General features: G+C 41.6%; 2 protein-coding genes and 1 long non-coding RNA gene across 3 annotated transcripts in view; all 3 read left to right on the top strand.

Annotated features, from left to right (window-relative positions):
• SRD5A2 (steroid 5 alpha-reductase 2) overlaps nucleotides 1–12,319 on the top strand; it is a gene marked incomplete at its 5' end in the record, with an annotated part of 30,371 nt that extends 18,052 nt beyond the window's left edge. The window contains 4 exons of the mRNA XM_083348814.1: nucleotides 5,804–5,967; nucleotides 7,134–7,235; nucleotides 9,743–9,893; nucleotides 12,174–12,319. Coding sequence (XP_083204940.1) covers nucleotides 5,804–5,967; nucleotides 7,134–7,235; nucleotides 9,743–9,893; nucleotides 12,174–12,240 — 484 coding nt within the window. The 3' untranslated portion in view covers nucleotides 12,241–12,319. The remainder of the gene's footprint in view (nucleotides 1–5,803; nucleotides 5,968–7,133; nucleotides 7,236–9,742; nucleotides 9,894–12,173) is intronic.
• LOC310633184 lies at nucleotides 972–5,470 on the top strand. The gene is made up of 3 exons (XR_014491000.1): nucleotides 972–1,276; nucleotides 2,313–2,435; nucleotides 5,254–5,470. It is a non-coding gene; the product is annotated as an uncharacterized lncRNA (long non-coding RNA).
• A 13,827-nt stretch (nucleotides 12,320–26,146) lies between the features above and the next one.
• The window catches only part of AHCTF1 (AT-hook containing transcription factor 1), a 52,868-nt gene continuing 51,880 nt past the window's right edge, over nucleotides 26,147–27,134 (top strand). Inside the window, exon 1 of the mRNA XM_083367348.1 lies at nucleotides 26,147–26,159. The gene's annotated coding sequence lies outside the window, so the exon portion shown is untranslated. The remainder of the gene's footprint in view (nucleotides 26,160–27,134) is intronic.

Genomic DNA, 27,134 nt, shown 5'->3' with positions numbered 1-27,134 from the left:
TTAACTGTAACTCCAAAGCTATTTGCAGAGAAAAGAAAACCTTGATTCTTGGCCATCATGGAAAATCAGAGACTTGCAAAAAGAACTTATCAAGAAAAAATAAATACCTTTCAAGAGGAGACATATGATATGCTGCAACTAATTCAAACAACAATGATTTCAAACCACAAAGAAATCAAAAATAACTTTGAAAATATAAACCAATTCACCTCCAATTTAACTTTACAACAACAAAAAATCCCAGAAAACATCAATAGAGAAGGAGCAGATAAAACAGATAACTGAACACAAATTTGAAGATAGAGACATAAAGATGGAACCTAACAAAACAAAGAACTCTGATTTAACCCAAGTGGAAAAAAAATCTAAGAAATATTGGATTTGGAAAAGACAACTTATACTTTAAGACCACAAAACAAATTTGAGGATAAGAAAAAAGATTGGACAAAATGAACTGCAGAGATGTTAGGAATACCACTAGAACTGGTGAGACAAAAAATGATAAGAGAAACAGAGAGAAAAAGAAAGAAAAAGATTTTCAACAAACAACAAAGGGCAAATACCTCTTGCAAATATATTGTACTTGACTTGCCTTTTATATCTACAGTAACACTTACAAGAATATGGAAAGATTCTTTCATTCAGCAGAACATATTAAGAAAGAAAAAGGCTAAAACACCTGTTTGGATATGGTTAAAGAAATAGAAAGATTTTGGATATGAATTTTATTTTAGGAGGGAGGAGCCACTCAAGTAACATAGTACTCTCTTTTTCTTTTCTCTTCTTATTTTATTTTTTGATATGAGTAATATAAAAGAATTGGAATGGCTTATATAAAGGAAATGTTTTAGATATTTAAATGTGATTGACTTTAAGAAAATTACAATGGATTAAAAAGTGTTTTGAATAAGAGTTAAAAGACCAGATGACTAGATTTATTAAATTGAATATTTAAAGATTAAACATATTTTTAATTATGGTAAAAAATAACGGAAATCTTTTGGAAATAAATATGTATTAGCTTAGCGGAAACATGGATTTTAAGTAACATACTATCTTTTTATTTTTCTTTACTCTTATTCTTCTTTTTTCTTCTTTTTTAGTCTTATTTATTCCTTAAGAAAGGTAAAAGTATTGGGATAGCTTACATGAGAAAAAATAGACTTAAATATTTAAATGTAATTAACTTTGAGAAAATCTTAACCAGTAAAAATGTCTTGAACATTGTGGGGAAAAACAAATGTAAACAAGAACTGTAAACAGGATCTATGATGTTGTTGTTAGTTGCGAAGTCGTGTCCGACCCATCGCGACCCTATGGACAATGTTCCTCCAGGCTTTCCTGTCCTCTGCCATCTTCTGGAGTCCATTTAAGCTCACACCTACTGCTTCAGTGACTCCATCCAGCCACCTCATTCTCTGTCGTCCCCTTCTTCTATTGCCCTCAATCTTTCCCAGCATTAGGCTCTTCTCCAGTGAGTCCTTCCTTCTCATTAGGTGGCCAAAGTATTTGAGTTTTAGCTTCAGGATCTGGCCTTCTAAAGAGCAGTCAGGGTTGATCTCCTCTAGGACTGACCGGTTTGATAGCCTTGCAGTCCAAGGAACTCGCAGGAGTCTTCTCCAGCACCAGAGTTCAAAGGCCTCAATTCTTTTGCGTTCAGCCTTTCTTATGGTCCAACTTTCACTGCCATACATTGCAACTGGGAAGACCATAGCCTTGACTATACGCACTTTTGTTGACAGGGTGATGTCTCTGCTTTTTAGTGTACTGTCTAGATTTGCCATGGCTTTCCTCCCGAGGAGCAAGCTTCTTTTAATTTCTTGACTACAGTCCCCATCTGCAGTGATCTTGGAGCCCAGGAAAATAAAATCTGTCACTACCTCCATTTCTTCCCCATCTATTTGCCAGGAATTGAGAGGGCCGGATGCCATGATCTTGATTTTCTTAATGTTTAGTTTCAACCCAACTTTTGCACTCTCCTTCTTCACTCGCAACAAGAGACTCTTCAGTTCCTCTTCACTTTCTGCCATTACAGTGGTATCATCTGCATATCTTAGGTTGTTGATATTTCTTCCAGCAATCTTAATTCCAACTTTTGATTCATCTAGCCCTGCCTTTCTCATGATGTGCTCTGCATATAAGTTAAATAGGCAAGGCGACAGTATACAGCCTTGCCGGACTCCTTTCCCAATTTTGAACCAATCAGTGATTCCGTGTCCAGTTCTCACTGTTGCTTCTTGGCCCGCATATAGGTTTCTCAAGAGACAAATAAGATGTTCTGGTACTCCCATCTCTTTAAGATCTATGATGAGGCAACCAGAATGACTAGTTAGAAAAGAAATATTATATTGATGTGATTATTATCTGTAGAAATATTAGAAAAAATTATATTCAATTGTTATCTACCAAAACAACGAGAATTGTATTAACTTAAGGTTGGCAAGGACAAGGAAAACTGGACGTGGTCAAACAAGAGATGACAAGACTGAACATTGACATCTTAGGTATCAGCGAACTAAAATGGACAGGAATGGGTGAATTTAATTCAGATGACCATCAGGTATACTACTGTGGGCAAGAATCCTTCAGAAGAAATGGAGTAGCCTTCATAGTCAATAAAAGAGTAGGAAAAGCAATACTGGGATACAATCCTCAAAATGACAGAATGATCTCAGTTCGAATCCAAGGCAAACCATTCAATATCACAGTAGTCCAAGTCTATGCCCCAACCACCAGTGCTGAAGAGGATGAAATTGACCAGTTCTATGAAGCACTACAGCACCTTATAGAACTAACACCAAAAAATGATGTTCTTATCATCATGGGGGATTGGAATGCTAAAGTAGGAAGCCAAAAGATAACTGGAATAACAGGCAAGTTTGGCCTTGGAGTGCAAAATGAAGCAGGGCACAGGCTGATAGAATTCTGTCAAGAGAATACGATGGTCATAGCAAACACTCTTTTCCAACAACCCAAGAGACGGCTCTACACATGGACATCACCAGATGGTCAACACAGAAATCAGATTGACTATATGCTCTGCAGCCAAAGATGGAGAAGCTCTATACAGTCAGTAAAAACAAGACCAGGAGCTGACTGTGGCTCAGACCATGAGCTTCTCCTTGCAAAGTTTAGGCTTAAACTGAAGAAAGTAGGGAAAAGCACTAGGCCAGTCAGGTATGAATTAAATCATATCCCTGTTGAATATACAGTAGAGGTGACAAATAGATTTAAGGAATTAGATCTGATAGACAGAGTGCCTGAAGAACTATGGACAGAGGTTCGTGACATTGTACAACAGGTAGCAACCAAAACCATCCCAAAGAAAAAGAAATGCAAGAAAGCAAAATGGCTGTCTGAGGAAGCTTTGCAAATAGCTGAGGAAAGGAGGGAAGCGAAAGGCAAGGGAGAAAAAGAAAGATACACCCAATTGAATGCAGAATTCCAGAGAATAGCTAGAAGAGATAAGAATGCCTTCTTAAATGAACAGTGCAAAGAAATAGAAGAAAACAATAGAATAGGGAGGACCAGAGATCTTTTCAAGAAAATTAGAGAAATGAAGGGAACGTTTAATGCAAAAATGGGCATGATAAAGGACCAAAATGGCAGGGACCTAACAGAGGCAGAAGAGATTAAGAAGAGGTGGCAAAATTACACAGAAGAACTATACAAGAATGAGCTTAACGTCCCTGATAATCACAATGAGGTGGTCACTGACCTCGAGCCAGACATCCTAGAATGTGAAGTGAAGTGGGCCTTAGAAAAGCTGAGCAACAACAAAGCTAGTGGAGGTGACAGTATTCCAGCTGAGCTATTCAAAATCTTAAAAGACAATGCAGTAAAAGTGCTACACTCAATTTGCCAGCAAATTTGGAAAACTCAACAGTGGCCACAGGATTGGAAAAGATCAGTTTACATTCCAATTCCTAAGAAAGGCAGTGCCAAAGAATGTTCAAACTATCGCACCATTGCACTCATTTCTCATGCTAGTAAAGTCATGCTTAAAATCCTACAAGCTAGACTTCAGCAGTATGTGGATCGAGAACTACCAGAAGTGCAGGCAGGATTTCGAAGAGGCAGAGGAACTAGAGATCAAATTGCCAACATACGCTGGATCATGGAGAAAGCTAGGGAGTTCCAGAAAAACATCTACTTCTGCTTCATTGACTATGCTAAAGCCTTTGATTGTGTGGATCATAACAAACTGTGGCAAGTTCTTAAAGAGATGGGAGTACCAGACCATCTTATTGGGCTCTTGAGAAACCTATATGCGGGTCAAGAAGCAACAGTGAGAACTGGACACGGAACCACTGATTGGTTCAAAATTGGGAAAGGAGTCCGGCAAGGCTGTATACTGTCGCCCTGCCTATTTAACTTATATGCAGAGCACATCATGAGAAAGGCAGGGCTAGATGAATCAAAAGTTGGAATTAAGATTGCCGGAAGAAATATCAACAATCTAAGATACGCAGATGATACCACTCTAATGGCAGAAAGTGAAGAAGAACTAAAGAGCCTCTTGTTGCAGGTGAAGAAGGAGAGTGCAAAACTTGGGTTGAAACTTAACATTAAGAAAACCAAGATCATGGCATCTGGCCCTCTCAATTCCTGGCAAATAGATGGGGAAGAAATGGAGGTAGTGACAGATTTTATTTTCCTGGGCTCCAAGATCACTGCAGATGGGGACTGTAGCCAAGAAATTAAAAGACGCTTGCTCCTGGGGAGGAAAGCCATGGCAAATCTAGACAGCACACTAAAAAGCAGAGACATCACCCTGTCAACAAAAGTGCGTATAGTCAAGGCTATGGTCTTTCCAGTTGCAATGTATGGTAGTGAAAGTTGGACCATAAGAAAGGCTGAGCGCCAAAGAATTGAGGCCTTTGAACTGTGGTGCTGGAGAAGACTCCTGCGAGTCCCTTGGACTGCAAGGCGATCAAACCGGTCAGTCCTAGAGGAGATCAATCCTGACTGCTCTTTAGAAGGCCAGATCCTGAAGCTAAAACTCAAGTACTTTGGCCACCTAATGAGAAGGAAGGACTCCCTGGAGAAGAGCCTAATGCTGGGGAAGATCGAGGGCAATAGAAGAAGGGGACGACAGAGAATGAGGTGGCTGGATGGAGTCACTGAAGCAGTAGGCGTGAGCTTAAATGGACTCCAGAAGATGGTAGAGGACAGGAAGGCCTGGAGGAATGTTGTCCATAGGGTCGCGATGGGTCGGACACGACTTCGCAGCTAACAACAACAACAACAAAGGTTGGCAAAAGAGAACATTATGGGGAAAAGAGGAAATCAAGTAACGCTATTATGTGGATTATAAATCATAGAAACCAACTGTTAGTAAATGTTTTTAAATGTAAACCCAGACAACTCACTATCAAATATTAAGGTGACTATGTTAAAAAAAATCAATAAAATATATTATAAAAAAAGAAAAGAGAGAGTAACAATCCTTATGGATTACAGTGCTCAAAACAAAACCTCTAACTCAGGCAGCAGATGTCTCTGAAAAGGAGAGAACTGTTTTGCATACATGATGCCCTGTGCTTAAAAAGTGCATCAAGTATCTTATGATTACTTTTATTAGGTATTTTTGTGATGGGGTTGGGTTGCTATATACTTCATCTGATACCACAGACTCACTCTCCAAGTGACAGTGTAAGTATTTTTAAGGTGCTACTGAAAATAGTATACTTGGCAACATGTAAGTTTATTTGAGATCTTGAGTCTGTAATAAATCAGTGGTTTAACATTACTTTTTATGTGATTTTATGTTTCTTTTCCTTTCTTTCCTGGTGTACCTCAGGACATTCATTTACTCATTCCTCCGAAGAGGCAGACCTTTCCCGCTGAAGATAATGTTTTTTGGTATACTGTTCTGTATCTATAATGGCTTCCTTCAAGGCTACTACATGATTTATTGTGCTGAATACCCAGATGACTGGTGTAAAGACACACGATTTTTGTCAGGTATTGTCTGTGATGTGTGATGTGTATCATCTATCTGCTATCCAAATCATCCAAACTCTGCCAATATTGGGAGGAGTGGAGGGCATAGTACCTGTGAAAAATCTTAAGGTAGAAAAACAAAACAAAAGAAATTAAAAAAAAACCACAAAGCTTGTTTTCCTGCCACATTATACTAATCAAACAAAAGTACAAAATAGATGCTATACTCATGATAATAATTGTCAGAAGAGATTCTGATCACATTTCAAGTTAATATAGAAAGGGCTTTATCCCTTGAATGGAAGAAATGAGTTATGTTTAATACGAATTAGTACTTTTAAAATCTGTGCTTGTGGATCCAGTTGCAGTTGGATATACTACTAGCATTTTTCTGCATATGATATTACAGTTCACTTCTCAGAATAATTTACCCAAATATGTGCCATATTAGGAAGATATGTTTATGGATATTAGGAAAAAATAAGTTTTTAATGCAGATTCTTATATAGAAAATTTTGCAAAATTATGCAGTGAGCAGACAAAATGAACAAGGTTTGAAAAACGAGAGATGAGGAAACGTGAAACTCAGCAAAATAAAATAGTTTTGCCCAATCATACTGTTGTTTTTGGGAGTAAGTTTCTATCAGACATCTGCCAAACTCACTCTTATATATTCAGTATTTTATTGCACTTATTTAATTATTATAAATATTTGGTAATTTGTAATGCAAAATTTATAGAATATTATACATACTATATGTAACTTTTATACATAATTTTGCTTTAACTTGTAAGCCACTTTAGAAAGACTCAAAGATACTTTATCCACCAAGTGTTGAGAATAATCCTTCTGATCATCGTATATAGCAGAGGTGGGCCTGGCTCAGGAATTCTGGGAGTTGAAGTCCATAAGTCATAAAAGGGCCATCGTTCGCCACCTGGCTATATAGGAATCTATTTGGTCCCTTCCAACTACGAGAGATCAAGTCAGCCAGCCAGCACACAACTGAGAAATAAGCATATTTTACCATTTTTATTGTCATAAGACAAGCCTGAAGAAAGACTCTTACATGGTCCTAGTTGGAGTTGCTTTTGAGGGATCTCTTCTGCCAGTGCAATTTGTGTTTGAATAATGTCTGTAAATCAAATATCTGTACTATCCAACTCATAAATATTTTTTTCTTTAGGTCTTTTGTTGTTTTTGTCTGGCATGGGAATCAATATCCACAGTGATTTTCTTCTACGTCAGCTAAGAAAGCCAGGAGAGTTCACTTACAAAATTCCACAAGGTATATAATTTTCCTTTCAAGCTTCATGAAATATAGGATGACTCTGAAAACCTTGCTTGTATCACAAGAGCCTATCCTTAGGGCATGGTAAAGAAGACACTAGGTGGAAATGTGAAACCATTGAATTGGCATTTTGTTCATTAACACAGTTAATGAGATTCTCTGAGAAAATCTTGATCAGATACCAGAATGAAGAACTGAAAGAGATCACACTTACTTTGGCCCATAAGGACAAAAGACCGGCCATAGTAATATGGCTCATCACTAGGCTGTAGCCATAGTAATATGGCTCATCTCTAGGTAAGTCACACTTTCCACCAGGCGATCTTAAAGCAGTATGGATGAGACTGGGTGAGATCTACCTCTCTTAAATCCTAATTATCCTTTTACCTGCATAAGCTGCCTAAAGTACTTTCCCCCCCTGTGGAGAGGAATGGGAGATTTTATCCCTCCCTCCAGAAACAACAGCGACTGACTATCCAGAGAAATTTAAAATGTTGAAAGAATAACTGGATCCCAATTGGAATTTTATTCTTTAAAGTTTGTGGATTAAAAGATTTTGTACTTTCTATTTTTACGGAAGATCTGGATTTTTACCTATAAAAAAAGAAGAAGCAAAACTGAAAAGACTATAATAACTCTGGGACTTAAAAGAAACTTTAAATGGTAGGGGCAACATCTTGTGGCTAAACTTGATACTTCAACTTGTTATTGCATAAAAGAGACTTGACTAGCAGCCCAGACAATAGATAAGATTTATGTAACCTTGAAACACCAGCTGTGAGAAGCCCAGCTGTGTTCCTTACTTAGTGAAAAAAAATACTTTTTGTATTCTCTGACTGTAAAGTTTTTAGCTTAGTTCACCACTAAAGAAAATATGGATGAAGATCAGAAACAGATTTTCCATATGGATGATCAGGAACAGATTCTTTCTATGCTGAAAGCAATTCATCAAACTCTGCTTACAGCTGCTGATGAAATAAGAGGTTACAGAAAAGAACAAGAAGTCAGCCCAGATATGCGAACTCAAAATTTGACTACAACAAAAAAATCAAATATACAGAATACAACAGAAAAAGTGGAACAATTAAATATCATGATAGAAGATTTAACTGCTCAACAAACACAGTCAATGGAAAATCCAGAAAAAGAATTGACAATATGAAAAAGGAAAAGACTTTCTATATAAATCAGAAGGAATCTGAGGATCAAGAAGAAGAACAGACTGAAGAGAAGATAAACAGTTCAGGACAAATACGTGGAGATAGAAAAATAGAGAGACAATCTGTCAGTCGCGTCAAAAAAATGGCAGCTGGATGGTTTTTTCCAATGTCAATATATATAACAATACAAGATGATTTGTTTAACAACTCAAAAGCACAAACATGGAAGACAATTTGGCAAAGAAAGAAAGCTAGAATAAGACTGAAGAAAACTGGGGTTTCGAATTAATCATGAGAATTAAAATGGAATATACTCAAATAGATATGATGTGTACTTTGAATACAAGATATTGTTATGAATTGAGATAAAGAAAACTTTGGTTACTTAAAACTTAAAAAGTATTAATATTAATAGTTAAATTTGACTATTGACTTGTTTATAAAGGTCATGTAAAGGTGATTAAGATATATATAAGTTAAAATCTTATTGATGAATGAAATATGTTTTTTACTTAGCGGTAATAATAAAAACTATTAGCTTAAATATAAGATAGAAGATATAAAGAGAAAAAGAGAGGAAGTATTAAAGGTTCAAATAAGAGAATTTTATTAAATTTAAGATATTTGGAAATTACTAGAAAATAAGAATATTATACTGTATTATTAATTTGTTGATGTAGAGAATGAGAACTCAAATAGATAAGACATGTATCCTGAACATTAGATTTTCTGATGAATTGTGATAAAAGGAATTGAGGTCATTTAAAATTTGGAAATAATAAATATCAAGCATTAAGTTTAAATATTAATGGAAAATTAAAAATTGGGAAATACTCACTAGGTTATTGATTGTCTAAAAAGATTGAATGTTAAAACAACTAAGATATGTATAAACTAAAATCTATGATAAATGTAAGAAAGTTACTTTTCATTTAATTGACATAATAAGAATTGTATTAATTTAAATATGAGGCAGTACATACTAAGGGGAAAAGAGAGGAAACATTCAATGTAATATTTTGAGATTTGTACTAAAGATATTTGTACGCTATTGAATTATTGACCAGCTCAGCCGCCACATTGCTTTTCAAATATTTAAATGTAAAACCAGAAAATCAATACATTTTTAATCATCATCATCATCATAATTGCTTTTTTTGTAAAAGAAAAAGGTGCCAGAACTCACACATGTCATACAACCCGCCTTGCCTACCCTACAAGGTTCTATCCAAAAAAGGTGCCGGAACTCCATTCTGAGCATTCTATGACAAAAAAGCCCTGATAATAATAATAACAACAATCTTGTGTTTCTCAAAAGTATTTAAACAAATCTGTTTTATGCAGGAGGATTGTTTGCATATGTCTCAGGAGCAAATTACTTTGGGGAAATCCTTGAATGGTTCGGGTATGCTATAGTGACCTGGTCTCTACCGGCCTTCGCCTTCGCATTTTTTACACTCTGCTGCATTGGATCACGTGCTTATCATCATCATAGGTATTTATGCTATATAAACTATACAGTATGGTATCTGACAACCATTCTAGGAAATAATATTGCTCAAAAGCAGGAAATAATATATATGAGCCTTTCTATATTAAACTAGAATCGCTCTGTGAGTTTATTCTAAAGCAACCCATTTTTGTTTTTCAAGGCTTCTGCTCAAGTCTGAAAAAGGTTACCATAAACTAAAGCAATTCTTAAAGCCGTGGCGTTCCTTCTTTCATTCTGCTCTCACTGATTTTATACTCTGTGCTTATGCTCTTTTTCCTTTTCCAGACATACTGTACATTGTGATGGTGTGTACGTTTGTTCTGAGAAACAGATTAGGCACATTCTCAGCCACATCTCCATTTTTATTGCGTTGTAACCTGCTTTGAATCCACTTTTTGAATCCACTTTTCACAAAAATCCCCTTCTCCCTCACAAAAATAACTTCCATGCGGTTACGCTTCAGTGTAGCTTGTTCAAATATTTCTCTCCCAGAATTGTCAAACTAGGTAAAACAGTAAAAGATAAGTAAGAAGATGCTCATTTATTTGAAATATTAATACTCTGCCTTTGATCCAAATTGACTCCAGTGCAGTAAAATAATCTCCTGTGGACCCTTAAAATGACAAATGCAGCTGCAGATTGTAGTTATGTTTGGATGGGCACCGTAACCCTGGGGAAATTTGTCTGTGCTCCTCTCTTTTAAGAAATCTAAGTGTGAGCTGCCTATAGCACAAGGCAATCGAGAACATATGTGTCTCTGTGTATTTTATTCTAGAAGTCAGACAGCAGGTCTATGTAAATGTTTGTGTTTTTAGATAGGAATTTTGTAGCTGCCTTAGTTATTGTCAAACCACATAAGATAGTGGGTTTATCCAGTTATGGCTTTCTACCAGTGAATTAGAAACTGCTGAAGCATCAGATTTTTCCATCTACCTTTGTTCTCTTGAATACCACACGGATCTGCTTCACTTGTGTAATTTATAGGACCTAGCACACAGCACGTCTATTGTCTTTCTTACTTGGGCTCTGAAACTCCAAATGCTGAATTGTATATGTCCTATAAATATACACAATGCTTTCTCTAGGCGACACACTGAATAGACAAGTTAGGAAATTAGAACGAAAACTTTATTTTCTTTTCATGTTAGCCTTAAATCTGGAGCTTTTGTAAACATCCAACAAGGAACTTAATTGGGATATATAACTTTTTATTCTGTTACTTAAGATTCACTTAGCCAAGCATAAAAAACGTGTAGAAAATACCTGGAAATACACGTAGTCCTTAATTTACAACATTCATTTAATGACCATTCAAAGTTATAACATCACTGAAAAAAGTTTCTTACGACCAGTTCCCACAATTATAATTGCTGCAGCATCTCCATAGTCATGTGATCAGGCTTTGGGGGTTGGCAATCAGCATGTATTAACTATGGTTGCAGCATCCCAGGCCCCTGGGATTGTCATTTGCAACCGTCCTAGGGAGTTCTGACAAGCAAAGACAATGGGGAAGCCATGTTTGCTTAACCGCATGATTCACTTAAAAACTGTGGTGATTCGCCTAGCAACCATGGTACCAATGGTTGTAAAACGGGCCATGACTCACTTAACAACTGCCTTGCTTAGCAGTAGAAATTTTGAGCTTAATTATGTTCATACATTGAAGATTACCTGTGCTGACTCTTCCACTGTTTCATTCTTGGACTTCTCATGATGGATAAATAATGCTGAAAATAGATCTCTGACATTAACATCCATGGTAATTTATATAATGATGATCAACATTTATCAGCTAGTTCAAAGGGGTTCTCTAGAGATAATATGAGTTGAAGTCCGACCCAGCTGGAAGACACCAAATTTTTAAATCTTGTCTTCCAGAAATATTGAGTCTTTCTAAAGTGGCTTACAGGTTAAAGCAAAATTATGTATAAAAGTCATGCAAAGTATTTATAGTATTCTAGAAATTTTTCATTACAAATTACCAAATATTTATAACAATTGAGAAGTTCAGTAAAATATTGACTATAAAAGAGGGTGTTTTAATATCATCGGAATTGTTTCCATAGTGGCAGATGGTCCTTTGTTAGAGAGAAGGACATAAAATTAACTTTTCATTTATCATTTAAATGTTAACATCCTTTGCATCCATGTACTGTATGACCCATTTTTGAAGAGCCATATATATCAGAAGAGATTTGAGAAACGAGATTCTACCTTCTTAAAGCAGGATTATAATTTAGGGCACATATCTGCATTTTCATGCTTGTGTATGTTTTCTTAAAGGTATTATCTGAAGACATTCAAAGCCTATCCAAGATCAAGAAAAGCCTTGATTCCTTTTATATTTTGAAGAATAGTTATCAGAATGGATGGGTGTTATGTGTTCTTGATTGTTTACATAAAAGTGCTATTATTGTTAAGTACAATGTATTAAAACACCCTTGAATCATTTCCTTTTGTATGATAGAATTCTTTTGGTTCTTAAGTGTATTCAGCATTTAATGTTCTCCTACCCACATTTCACACGTTGGCAACCAGTGCTTGGTTGTTTGGGAAATTGGACTGTTATCACTATCGGCTTTTCACAGGAAGCAGTGAAAATTAAGAACAGTTCAGTTAAGAAAAAAAGGGCTTGTTAGTTGTAAGCCTATTGCTCTGTTTCTGTGTTCTTTCTCATAAAGACAAAGAAAACATTCCATACAAATGTGATACGCAGTTTCAAGGGTATACGAATGTATCTTTTTGTATTTTTTCAAATGAGTTGTGGTTGTATATAATTATTGTTATGTACTGGGCTCATAGTAAAACCACGTGGGTTGCTGGAGCAGCTAACAGCTCTCCAGCAACCCAGACTGCAAGTCTCCAGCACTACAATTGGCTATCCCTAGGCGGCAATGGTTGCTTCAAACCTATTGGCTGCCGCCTAGGGGCTAGACTATATATTGTGGCTAGTTGCAGCCATTTGCTCAGTACAGATTCTGCACGAAATAAAATATGAGTTTCCCTGTATTCAGCTACCTCGTCTTCATTCCTGCGCCAAAGAATCCGCTATTTAACAATTATCATCAAAAATGAAATGTAAGTTACTCAGAAATAATTTAACAGGTCATAAGCTGAATATGAAACCAAATAAAAATCAGACTTTTTGCATGAAACAGAAAAATGTACTTGTGATTTGTGGTTTTGATGATTAGAAAAAAATGGATAATAGAAAAAAAGGAATGTTGGAAGAAAAGTGTTCATCATGGTTCCATCCAAGCTGGGAATAAACATGGTGACTGCTTTAGGAAGAAGGTTGTAGTTTATTGAAGAGGTAAGCCAGACAGGAAGATGGTCTGGCAGAAAAGGGACTGAGCACATGTAGGGAGTGGGTTTTTATACCTTCTTGAGCCTTTTGTTTGGAGTGATTTCCTGTTCCTGTTTGAGGCTATTTCCTGTGTCATGAACTTTTGACCTGAGTCTGAGTGTGCCTTTCTGATATTCTGTTGGTAATGGGTTAATCCTATTATGTCCAAAGGTCATGTCCTGCTTCCCTGGGGCCGGGCTGATGACTCTTTGGATGTGGTATGTAGATTTTAGGTCTTTGTCTTCTTAATCTCCTAGCTCCAACCTTCCTGATGGTTTACATCTGCATTTCTATAGAACTGGTTTCTGTTTGGGGAAGGGAGACCTGGGGCTATTAAGAAAACTGGGCATGCTTTCCTGCCTCTTCAAGATCCTTTGAGGAAATATATTTTTTCTGCCCTTTTAATATTTCCTTCTCTGGGGATATGACTTCCCACAGGAATAAGAATTAATATTGTACATGTATTTATATTTCCTGCAAAGAAAATTAGAAGGTTTTGCTTCTCTCTTTCTCTCTCTCTCTCTCTCTCTCTCTCTCTCTCTCTCTTTCTTAACATGATTAATACCGATGCCTCATTGGCAGAGGAGCTGAATATCTTCTTTGCTCGCTACGAGGTGAAAAGATCAGACCCCGTAGCCTCTGGTGGCCGGCCTTCTGATTCTCAGCCACTCAACCTGTGTGTATATCAAGTGAAGGCTGTGAATCCCAGCAAAGCTGCAGGCCCAGATGGGGTGCTGGGGATAGTAGTTAAGAACTGTGCCGATCAATTAGCAGGGGTCCTGACAAGGATCTTTAACATCTCCTTGCAAACAGCCTGTGTGCCATCATTGTCTACCATTGTCCCAGTCCTGAAGAAAACAGCAGTTGAGTGCCTGAATGACTACAGACCTGTTGCATTAACGTCTGTAGTGATGAAATGCTTCAAAAGACTGGTTCTCCAACATCTTAGGACATGCCTCCCACTGGACTTCAACAAACATCAATTTGCCTACAGGGGGAACAGACGATGCTATAGCTACTGCTCTACACTCTGTAGCAAGCCATCTAGAGAAACCTGGAAACTATGTCAGGATGCTTTTCACTGATTATAGCTCAGCTTTCAACACCATTCTGCCGAGCATCCTTATTGAAAAGCTGACTGACTTGAATTTTTCCCCCTCCATCTGTGATTGGATTAAAGACTTTCTAAGGGACAGGCTACAAACAGTGAGGGTCAGGTCTGTTTTATCCACACCCCCAAAGCTTTGCACAGGCTCGCCACAGGGCTGCGTGCTTAGCCCCTACCTGTACTCATTGTACACATATAATTGTGTATCATCCAACCCATCTACTGCAATAATTAAGTTCGCAGATGATACCACCACAGTGGGTCTTATTACAGTGGAGATCAAACAGTGTGCAGTGTATGCCTCCCAGCATACACAAAGGACAGCACAGCAGGAGGCTGATGGTGCAGATCAGCAGAGGGGTTGGACAGCTCCGGGCGATAACTGCTCACTCAGGATAAGCCTAATGAGTTAAGCTGTTGACAGCCCCAGGCATGGTCAGCCTGGTGGGAAGCCAGGATCTACACCCATTGTCACCTGCACTGGCAGGAAGCCCAGGGTTAAACTGATTGGATGCCATCTACCTGGGCAGGTACAAATAGATGCCAGGCTTCCCTGTTTCCCCAGTTCGTTCTGTTCAGAATAAACTCATCTTTACCCCCAGCTCTGTGTCCGTCTCTATGTGAAGCACGCGACTTTACACTGGCGACGAAGGTAGGATCCTGCTCCGGAAAACATTAGCTGCGGACGAAACCCCATCGGCAGCTCAGGACCTGTCGCAGGACGACCCCGACCGAGGTAATGGCACAACTGGGACAATACCCCATCTTCAACAGCAACCGCCCTGAGGAGTGGGAGGCATTCGTAGGTCAGCTCGAGTGCTACCTGCGGGCGAATGGGGTCAAGGACGACCGACAGAGAGCGGCGGCGCTACTCTGCAGATGTGGCACGAAGACGTACCAGCTGGCGGTCGGTCTATGCGCGCCCGACGACATTCACGCCGTCAGGTACAGTGAACTGATATCCAAGCTAACGGAACACTTTAAGCCCGAAACATCAGAGATAGCTTGGCGGTACCGTTTCGAGAAATGGGACCAGCGTCCAGGCGAGACCGCGAAGCAGTACATGGCTGCCCTGCAACAAGCGGCGAGACTCTGCAACTTCAACAACCTCGAACTCTGTCTGCGGGATCGGATCGTCTGCGGGCTAAGGGACCGGAAGCTGCGGCAGAAGATGTTTGCCAAGCAGAAGCTGACCCTTCGGGACGTCCAGGAGGAGTTCCTAGCTTGGGACGTAGCGGAGGAGTCCGACGCAAGGGGCCATCCATCAGCTGTCCGGCCACGACGACGCAGAACGGGGAGACTTCGAGGTGGACGCCATCCACCGCCAGCAGCAATCAACCACCTATTCCCGGGACCGCATGAAGGAGCAGCGCCCAGCGATGGCCGAGCAGCGGTACGAGGAGTGCGGATGCAGAACAAGCGGCCCCTGGTCTACCCAGTTCTCCGGCTGCAGCACCCATTGCTCCCGATCTACCCAGCAGTGCGGCGGCGGCCCCAGGTCTACCCAGCCCAGCTCACTTGGACAACACCGGTCTACCCCGTGCATCGGCTGCGGAGCAGGAAACTCCAACCAGTCTACCCGTTGCGCCAGCTGCGGAGGACAGCACCCCCGGTCTACCTGCCGTTTCAAATTGGCGAAGTGCAGAGCGTGCGGAGAGACTGGCCACATCGTGGCGGTCTGTCGGGGCTGGCCAAGGGACAGTCTGCACGAGGTGGAGGCGGATTTCCAGCTGGCCACAGGTACAGGGGAGAGGTCGCCGAGGCTTACGGTTAGCCACACAGCGGGACGGTCGGCTGTTTGCGAAACCGGGGAACACCCACCCCTTATCCCAAAAATCAAACTGAGGGTCAAAATTCAAGGGGTTCCCTGCGTAATGGAACTTGACTCTGGGTCAGCCATATCCATTATCTCCGCGCGGACTTTCAGCGAGATCTGCAAGCGGAGCGGCCAGCGGGTTCCCCTGAGGCCATCCAAACTGACCCTCTCAGACTTCCAGAACTCTCCGATTAAAGTCAGGGGGGAGGCGTCGGTGATGGTCCACTACAAAGGGTTTAAGGGGAAGTTGAGCGTGCTGGTCGTCGAAGGGCAACGGACCAGCCTTGTGGGGCTAGGATGGTTCAGGGCGTTGGGCATTGGGATCACCGGGATCCACCAAACGCAGAGCCACACCTCCCTGAAGGGCATCTGCAGGGAGTTCGCGGATGTCTTCGATGAACGGTTGGGGAAGTACACCGGGCCCCCGATTTCTTTTAAATTAACCCCCCTAGTCCCACCAGTCAGGATGAAGGCGAGGAGAGTTCCCTTTGCGCTCAAGCATAAGATTGAGCAGGAATTGGATAAGTTAGTGGAACAGGGGGTGCTGACGCCGGTAGATGGGGCGGACTGGGAGACCCCCATAGTTACCCCATGAAAGGCAAATGGGGACATTAGAATCTGCGCAGATTATAAGGGGACAATTAACCGGGCGTTAAGTGCGCATTCGTACCCAGTTCCCGCCGTAAGCAGCATCTTGGCATCCCTGCAAGGTGGGGCAGTATTCACGAAATTAGATCTTGCCCAGGCTTATCAGCAGCTGCCGGTAGACCCCGAGGCAGCAAGGGCCCAGACCATCATCACCCACAAAGGGGCGTTCCGGGTAAACCGACTGCAATTCGGGGTGAGCGTAGCTCCGGGGATTTTCCAGGAAGTCATGGAAAAAACGCTAAAGGGGATCCCCGGGGTTTGCCCGTATTTTGACGACGTCCTTATAGTGGCCAGCTCGGAGGACGTCCTGGCATCATGGCTAAGAGCGGTACTCGGTCGTTTTAGGGATGTGGGTCTAAGACTGAAAAGGGACAAGTGTAAAATTGGGGTTACGGAGACGGAGTTTCTGGGATTCAGGATAGACGCGCAGGGCATCCACCCGTCAGCCTCCAAGGTGAGGGCTATCAAGGAAGCCCCAATTCCCAAAAACAAATTGGAGCTGCAAGCGTTCCTTGGTCTCTTAAATTTTTATCATACATTCCTGCCGCACAAGGCGACCATCGCGGAGCCCTTGCACAGGCTCCTGGACAAACAAACACCCTGGGACTGGACTGCCACACACACAAGCGCGTTCAGGACCCTTAAGAACATGCTAGCCGGGGACGCAACGGTCACTCACTTCAGGGAGGACCAGCCCATCTGCCTAGCGTGCGATGCATCGCCTTATGGGATAGGGGCAGTCCTCAGCCACTTAAGGGAGGACGGCTCGCAGGCTCCCATAGCATACTATTCCCGGACCCTGTCAGCGGCGGAAACTACACGCAGATAGATAAGGAGGCGCTGGCAGTGGTCGCGGGAGTAAAAAAGTTCCACAACTACCTGTACGGGAGGGAGTTCCTCATTTACACGGATCACAAGCCCCTGCTGGGATTATTCACCACGGAGAAGCAAACGCCACAAATCCTTTCACCAAGGATGCTCTGTTGGTCCATTTTTCTTTCAGCATACTCCTGTAAGCTAATCCATAGACCAGAAAAGGAAATGGGACACGCCGACGGACTCAGCAGACTTCCCCTAAGGGAGGCTGGACCGGATCCCGCTCCTGCTAATCAGATATTAGCAATACAGGAGCTGGCTGAGTGCCCATTAGACGCTAGCGACATAGCAGCCGAAACTCCCAGGGATAAGATTCTTAGCAGAATTCAGTCCTGGGTTAGCAGCGGGTGGCAGGACAAGTCACCGGGACCTGAGTTCACAGCATTTTGTACGTGGCGGCACGAGCTCTCAAAAGGCTGCCTGCTGTTGGGGGAGCAGGGTCATCATCCCCACAAAACTTAGGGAGAAAGTCCTTCAGTCCCTTCACGAGGGTCACCCGGGAGTGGTAAGGATGAAGGCTCTGGCCAGGAGTTACCTGTGGTGGCCTGGGTTGGATAAAGAGATAGAGGGGTTGGTAGCAGGATGTTACACATGCCAAAGGTCTCGCCCAGAGCAGGCACACGCTCCAGTCCACAAGTGGGAACAAACTCACACCCCCTGGTCCAGGGTCCATATAGATTATGCGGGGCCATTTCAGGGACACACCTTCTTAGTCATCGTGGATAGTCACTCCAAGTGGTTAGAGGTGGTACCTGTGTCCAACATGACATCAGCGGGCACAATACAGGCACTAAGGGGAGTGTTTGCCACACATGGGCTACCAGATGTAGTAGTATCTGATAACGGAGCGCAATTCAACTCCTCGGATTTCCAGGTGTTCCTGAGGACCTTGGGGATTAGGCATGCCACTTCAGCGCCCTTTCACCCTGCCAGTAACGGGTTGGCAGAGAGGTTCGTGCGGACTACCAAGGATGCACTCAAACGAATAGTACAAGGGGACTGGAAACAGAGACTGGCCACATTCCTCCTCCATCAACACGCAACACCCTGCACAGCCACAGGAAAGAGCCCAGCGGAGCTCACTTGGGGCACACGCCTTATAACTACGTTAGACAGACTCCACCCAGACAGGGTATCAGCAGACACAGAACCCCCAACCCTCAAAACCAATTTCAACATAGGGGAGCAGATCTGGGCCAGAAATTACAGCACAGGCCATCCATGGGTGCCAGGTGAAGTGGTGGAACAGACAGGCCCCCTCTCCTACAGAGTAAGGGTGGAGGGGGGACTCCTGTTAGATCAACTAAGGAAGAGAGCCCCTGAGAGAACGGGTGGAGAATCAATGGAAACAGCAAGGGAGGAGGCAGAGCAAACACAAACACACACACAGCCACAGTCACAGTCACCCAGAAGAACAGCAGGAATGGTTTTGGGGCATCCATCTGCCTGGCAGGGAGCTGGCAGGGAAAGTAGGCAAGAACCTGAGGGCAGCAGGTCACAAAGAGCCAACACTGAAACACATGCACACACACAAATCAGACCAACACAACCAGACCAAGGAACAGGAAGCAGAATCGAAACCACTACAGAGCCAAGCCTGAGAAGATCAAACAGGACACACAGAGCCCCCAGCTACCTCAGTGATTATGTTCGCTCTTAAGCCTGGGGGGAGGAGGAATCTGGAGGGTTAAATGTAAAAATTGTAAATAAGCTGTATATAGTTAAGAAGGAACGACAGAGGATCCTCCTCTCTATGGGGGAAGGGGTGCAGTGTATGCCTCCCAGCATACACAAAGGACAGCACAGCAGGAGGCTGATGGTGCAGATCAGCAGAGGGGTTGGACAGCTCCGGGCGATAACTGCTCACTCAGGATAAGCCTAATGAGTTAAGCTGTTGACAGCCCCAGGCATGGTCAGCCTGGTGGGAAGCCAGGATCTACACCCATTGTCACCTACACTGGCAGGAGGCCCAGGGTTGAACTGATTGGATGCCATCCACCTGGGCAGGTACAAATAGACGCCAGGCTTCCCTGTTTCCCCAGTTCGTTCTGTTCAGAATAAACTCATCTTTACCCCCAGCTCTGTGTCCGTCTCTATGTGAAGCACGTGACTTTACACAGTGTACAAGGGGGAGGTACAAAAACTATCCTCATGGTGTCTAACAAACAACTTGTACCTGAACATTGGCAAGACAAAGGAGATGGTGCTAGACTTCTGGAAGACAGAAACCTGCCCCACTTTACACCGGGGGGGGGGGGGAACTGTGTGGAGAGAGTTTCCTCCTTTGAATTCCTGGGAATCTACCTCTGTGAAGATCTTACCTGGAAAGTCAATACAACCCAAGTGGCCAGAAAGGCCCAACAGAGACTCCACTTCCTCAGGGTCTTGCAGAAGAACAGAGTGGAATAACGGCTAATGACCTTCTTTTACCATCTACAGAGGGTGGTGGGCACGGCACAAAACATCGTGGGCTGTCCCCTGACACCACTGGATAACATCGCCAGGGCTCGCTGCCTTGGAAGAGTGAGGGATGACTCACACCTTGGTCGGTACCTCTTTAATCTCCTACCATTGGGTAGGAGATACAGGAGTATAGCCAGCCATACCAATAGGCTGAAGAACAGCTTTCTATCCATGGGCTGTCAGGCTCTTGAATGGGAAATAACTTTATGCATGATTGACTTGCGAGGCCGGTGTGTTGTGCAATTAGCTCACATGTATCATATGGAGGCCGCGCCCACCCTAGCTCTGGCAATGCAAAAAGTCATGATACATGGCAACATGCCATGTGACGTGGCGAGTATGACACCCATGCTGTAGTGTGTTTACATGATTCTCCTGTGAGCTTGCTTCCAAATGAGATGAGTACTACTATAAGGCGGATGCTAACTATTAAGATTAGACCGTACAGCTTATTCTTTAAGTAATAAATTCCAGCTGTTTCTTGTAACATTTAATTTTATGTAACCTTTTGTAATATGAGCAATTATTCTTGTATGTTTCTATGTAGGCATATTTAAAAGAAGCAAAGGCACTTTTCCTGCAACTTTGCATCATCGTTGTGGCAGCTTGACTTTTCATAATTACCTTTAGACTATGTACTGTACTATCTTCCCGTCCTGCTTGGCATTATGTAGGGAGGGGTTTGTGAATCAAAGCATGAATCCTAGATTCCACATAATTCTGGTTCTACAGGAGCGTTTTTCAAACTTCGCAACTTTAAGACGTGTGGACTTCAGATCCCAGAATTTCTAAATTCTTCTGCAATGTATATATTGTCACTCGCTTGCTGATAGAGAGAAGTGTTCTAAAAAGAAGGGATGTCAAAGAGATAACATATCCCCCCTTTTGACACTGCCTCCATCCACCATCTGTATCAGCCTTGTCCATCAGGCAGTTCCCATAGATTTCTCCTTTCACAAAGGAATGCAATTACCTTTACATATTTATTCATTTTAATAAAGCCATTTATTTATTTAATAAACTGACTGATTGCATTAATTTTTTTTATTTATTTAATAAACTGGCTAATCCATTCCTCCAGTGAACGGTGTACACAAGCCACTTAAAATAAAATAATATAAAGATAATGCAAAACAAAGTCCCAGAAAAAGAATACCCACACCACTGAAACCTTAATAGGGCAAATGTTATTTTTTTTTTAGTTTCTTCTCCAAGAACTCAGATTCTAACACATTTTTTTCCTGAACATAATTTTCCGCAATGTAGGATTTTAAAAGATTGGAGCAGAGGGCGGAGGGAGGGGGGAAAATGTTCTGCTTTAGGATTTCAGCTGTGATTCTCTTCATTTGTTGATCTCTATGCTTGACAGAAGTCTGTTCTGGCAGATCTCAAAAATGCGCTTTCAGAAATATGTGATAAAATTCAATGCATGTATGAAAAGATAGATATATAACTATTATCATATTATTTCTTTCTGGTCTATCAACCCTGTAAGGTAGACCAAACTATGAAACAGACAATGTGTAGGCTCAAAGCTACTTTTATTAGAACAGTTATATTACTTTCATATGAATAGAGGGTGCTGTCCAAGACATTTTTGTAACTCTCATTCTTGGCATGGTCTTGATCCTTATTTATCTGCTTATTATCTTGGTAGTGGAGCTTCCCTCTATCCTTCAAGTCCATCGTCTTTATCCTCCACCACACAGTGTGAGAAATAATATCCATACTCAGAAAGGAATTAGAAATAAGCAAACCAATTATAGACTTGAGATAAGAAAAAAGACCACTAGATCTGCTACTAAACGTATATTCAATGGTCTTTCAAAAGACCAGTAAAACTGTATTTAAAAAAACAAAGCAGGAGCAACCAGTCCTGTTGAAGAGGAGAAAAGATGTATTGATGATTCTGCTTCACATCAGCACGTTAAAGGTTTTCTGCTGATGGGGTATTTTTTTTTAATGCAGCAGTGTTTTCTACTGTTTTTACTACTTTGGGAGGAAGTAATTCTGGCAGTGAATTGCCATTTTCATGCAGCATTTATTGATAGGGATATTAGGGAGCTGGGTTAAAATTGGTAGTTTCCTCTTTTAGCTCAAGTGACAGAAAGACTGGTATACATAGTCCTCACTTACCAACCATTTGTTCAGTGACTGGCTGAAGTTAAGACAGTGCTGAAAAAGTGAAAAAAATAACTTTACAGCCCATTTACAACCATTTACAATCTTTGCAGCATTCCTCAATCCCATGATCCCCATTACACTCAGTAAGTGTAATGTACTCTCTCCCCTCTGCCCAGAGCAAAGAGATTAGAGAGGGATTTCAAGAGAGTAAGCTCACATCAAAAGCAATGTAATTGGGCTGGCAACAGGAAAGGGTCATGCAAAGGAGAGATAACATACAGATGGAAGAATGGAAAAATATCTGCTGAAAGTAATGAACTTTACACTGTTATCATCTTGAAGAATTTTTTAAATAAAATGACGTACCATTAGTACACTTCAAATTTATGTTGTAAATGTGAACAAGAAGGGACATTTTATCATGTTTGGTGGATGTGTAAAAAGGCTAGAAAATTCTGGATTCAAATACATACACTGACTGAGAGGATTTTAAAGATTAATATACAATGGAGACCAAAGGTTTTTTCTTTGGGGATTGATGCTTTTTGATGATGATGATGATGAGACTTCCATGAGGCCAGTAGACCAGTAGTGTGTGCTCATGTATGTGCGCACATGTGAAAATGAGTAGTGCAGTCTTGGTTTTTTCCATCCAAAAAGTACAGTCATGGTCATTGTGATTTCCTACTTGGTGGGACATGAGGGAGTGGATGAACCATGAAGAAGTGGAAAGCTTCAATGTGCTATGTGACCTCCTAAGTCTGTAGAGCCCCTTCCACCATACTCGACACTTTTTCTTCACCCCATTGTTGTGTCAGCTGAGCTATTTTTGGACACAGGTTTGCCAGACTTTCAGAAGACCAGAAGACCCCATGTTCAGAAATAGCTCAAATGATGTGTGTCTATGCTTTCCCATCACTTGCCTCCAGGAACTGTTTACTGTTATTTTCTCAATTGATACTGTGTTGCTTTCATTGTAAACTCATTAAAATGACAATCTCATTCTCTGTGTTATGTGTGATTGCTGATTTTCATGTTATGTATAGTTATTATGGGATGCAAAGGTTTTAAATACTCTTTCATGAAAAGATTTTGCTTGCATAACGATCCCAGCTGGATAGTAGTTGTGTATAGCAACCGTAATTAAAAGCTGGAAGGATAAATTATGAAAGCCTTTAGGAGAACCTAAAAAGCAACCATCAGAAGTATCCAGAGATGCCTTCATACTAAGATAAAGGATTTTTTTTTATTTAGGTCACTTGATTTTTACTGCCACTATTGGCTGCATCCCTTCATGTTGAAAGTGAGTGGTCAGAAGCCAATAGAATATTACATGATACAAGAGATGAGATTTACAAGTATTACAATATATTTTTAAATGATACCATGTTTAAGAATGTAAGCTTTTGAATTCACCAGAGCTATGTGCCTGCTGAGCAGAGGAGAACTAGCACAGAGGGCAAATGTTTGCACTAAAAATCTACATTTTATTCAGAAAAATCAAACATCAAGTATTGTTTGAACTGGTTTGAGCAGAATGTGTAGTCTCTAGAGAGATTCTATTATACAATTTTATTTATAACATTTATACACCAAATCTTGCATCATACAGTGGCTTACACAAAGTAAAAATGTAAAAGCCACAACACAATTAAACTAGTTACTAGAGAATAAAATGTTTATGATTCAAGGCCTGAATATCTAAAGAATTGCATTCTCCCAATAAGATCTGGCAGGGATGGGCTGTTTGCATGTCATCTTGATTACAGAAACATGCCTATGCAGGAGCCACCACCTCCCCAATGGTATCTGGTATTCAAAGGGTATCATCCCTCCTGATTTTTCAGAAATCTGATGAAGACTTGAATATACCCCATCATGTCTTGTGGGCAGGATTGTTGGAATATAATTCCTCCAGACAACAAATGTTGGTTCTCGCTTTTTTACATAGCTATTTACAATGCATGGTTTTTAATTTTAAAATGTGTTTAAGCATCTCCTGTATTTATTTTAATCCAAATGGGGGAGTTGTAAGCTGCTTATGATTGGTCAATTGGAATGATCTCATCAGTACTGCAAATCAATACATCAACAAAGCCAGCCAATGAATAGTTAAAATAAATAAATAATCTATATAGTTATCATAGGTATCCACCCCAAACGTGAGCAATATTAACTTTTGAAATTTCTGGGATGAAATCTCCATCTTAACAGCTATGTGGAAAAATGCCAAGGTTAATACAATATCTGAAAGGAATTTATTCTACACAGCAGAGGTTACCACCAGGAAGTGTAGGGAATCTCTACATCTTTAATCAGAACAAGCATATTGGACAGTTTAGTTCTATTTAGAGAAGGTAATTCTGCAAGTTTGAAGGGGGAGAATCAAAATGTCCAAGTATACAATGTAGGAATAGAAATATATTAAAATTAAGATGGGTATAAACATCTTTTTGCATTCAGAAGGCTATCAATTGAACTTGACATAATTGTTGCCTAAGACAAGAAATATGTGTATACATAATTTAATATAATATTCATTGGCTCTCCTGGTACAGTATAATTGAATTGAATTCCTAGATAATGCATTTGTGGTTGTCAAGTTGTTGTATATAATTTTTTTTCACTGTTTTGCCCATGCATCTGATTAAAGGGAGACTGTTTCAAAATGCAAAATTATGCAAAGACAGCCTAAGAGTGTAACACAGATGTAAAAAACATCTGTGTTTCTGACAATTATGATGACCGGTGGATCAAAGACCCATCATAAGAACAGCACTCAGTCCAAGAATCACACGCTGATAACATTGAAAGCATTTATTACCGTACTTTACTATCCTGGGTGGGAGACAGAAAAAGCATATTTTCCCATGGAGACAATTCAGTCCGTTAAAAAAGGGAGGTTTGCTTACCCCAGTCAGTCACACGCTGGTGACTGATTTTGGATCAGCAGCCATAAAGAGAATTCAGGAGCAAGCGTTTTTTTTTTTAAAAAAAAGCTTTTTTTCTTTTTTACCTCCTTTAGGCACAATTGAATTTATTGGATCTTGGATTTATTGTCATTTATTAGTCTTAGTCTTTTACCACCCCCACCACGCCGGAAAACAAAGTTTACCTTTTAATTAATAAATTAAATTAAATTAATTAAATAATTAAATTAAATTAAATTAAATTAAATAATTAAATTAAATTATTTATTTATTTATTTATTGTATTTATATACCGCCCTTTCCCGAAGGACTCAGGGCGGTTTACAGGGTCTTTAAAAACAAAAAAATACAAAAGTTAAAAACAATTTAAAAATTATATCAATACTACTATCTACTATATAATATCACTTAGTTCTAATACTATCCACTATCTACACTCTAATATGTTTATCTAATATTTAAATTAAATTAAATTAAATTAAATAATTAAAATAAAATAAATAAATTGCCCTGCCTTGGCCAAGCGCGTTCAACTTCGAAGCAACGCATGCCGGGAGTTGTAGTTTTACGGCAACTGCGTCCGGGGAATTCCTACGGCGTCCTCTGGAACCTCCACTTAAAACAACCAGAAGAAGAGAACAGGATTTAAGGATTTGAAAATTCCCGCGACGGCTGTGATTTGCTCTCGCGAGACCTCGCTCCTCCACCGTCTGGTCCTCCTCCTCCCCCCTCCTCCTCCTGCTGCCGGTGAGCGATCGGGGGAAGGAAGAGGAGGTTGCTGCGCAGGCAGAGAACGGACGAGCGCCGGGACGGGCGGCCGAGTAGGCCCGGCTCAGGAAGCCCGCCAGCTTTCTTGAACTGCCGCGGCGGAAGCGGGAGAGATGCCGCTCTTCTGAGGGCAACGCGAGCGGCGCGGCCGAGGCGGCAACCCTCCCCCCCCCTCCAGCCTCCGAAGCAGGTACGGTAGGGGACGAGAGGCGCTTGGCCGAAGGCGTTGAAAGGGCCGGGCTGCCGGCTTGGTTCGGCTGGCGGGCTTTCCCCTACTAGGCCCCGCTCGCCGGGAAAAGGAGGGCGGTCGGCGGGCTCGTTACGTAACCGCCCGTTGGAGACACCCGGGGCTGCCGTCGTTGCGTCGCCGCTTTCGGGACCGCCGCGCGGCCCCCCCGCCAGGCGGAGGGGAGGGGCAGGGGGCGGCCCCACCCCCCCTTCCAGCCCCGCCGCCCGCTTTTCTCCTCGCTGCCGCCAAACGCCGGGAAAGCCGCCGGGGCCGGGTCGGAGCCTGGCGGCGGTTTCAGACCTGGGGGAGAGAAACGTGCTTTGCGCTACCAGCCTGGTGGGCGAGCCGAGGAGAGCGCTTGCTTGGCCAGGCCGAGGCAGCGTGCTCCTTAGGCCCTGCCCACCCCCCCCCCCCGGCTGCCTCTTATCTACTCTAGCGAAGGCAGACGTGAGGTTTTGTTTGCAGGCCCTCCTGGTTCCTGCTCGTGCGTCTCCTTTTCTTGGGAGGCGCGATCGCTAAAACGAGACGAAACGGCCGTTTTTTTAAAAAAAAATAATTTATTAAAGAGTTCGTCGTTTAAGAAGCCTCTTTTGGACTTCCTGCCGGGCAGTCTGGTTGGTTTTTGTGACTGGGGAGTAGGCTGGGATTGGTTAATTAGGGCAGCGTTTCCCAACCTTAGGAACTTGAAGATGCGTGGACTTCAACTCCCAGAATTCCCCAGCCAGCTATGCTGGCTGGGGAATTCTGGGAGTTGAAGTCCACGCATCTTCAAGTTCCTAAGGTTGGGAAACGCTGAATTAGGGCTTTCCTTTCAACAAGCGTGGACGTTCTTGCGCGAAACGTACAGACTTTTTTTTTTTCCTCTTTGGAGGGCCCAGTGTGTAATACTTTCTGCTCAATTCTTAACTTTACCTAATGGAGCGAGGCAGCGAGCGA

This window comes from Vipera ursinii (assembly GCF_947247035.1).
Source record: "Vipera ursinii genome assembly, chromosome: 1".
In the NCBI taxonomy this organism is placed as follows: Eukaryota; Metazoa; Chordata; class Lepidosauria; order Squamata; family Viperidae; genus Vipera; species Vipera ursinii.
Note: the sequence above shows the minus strand (reverse complement) of the source record. Positions and strands in the feature narration are given on the sequence as shown.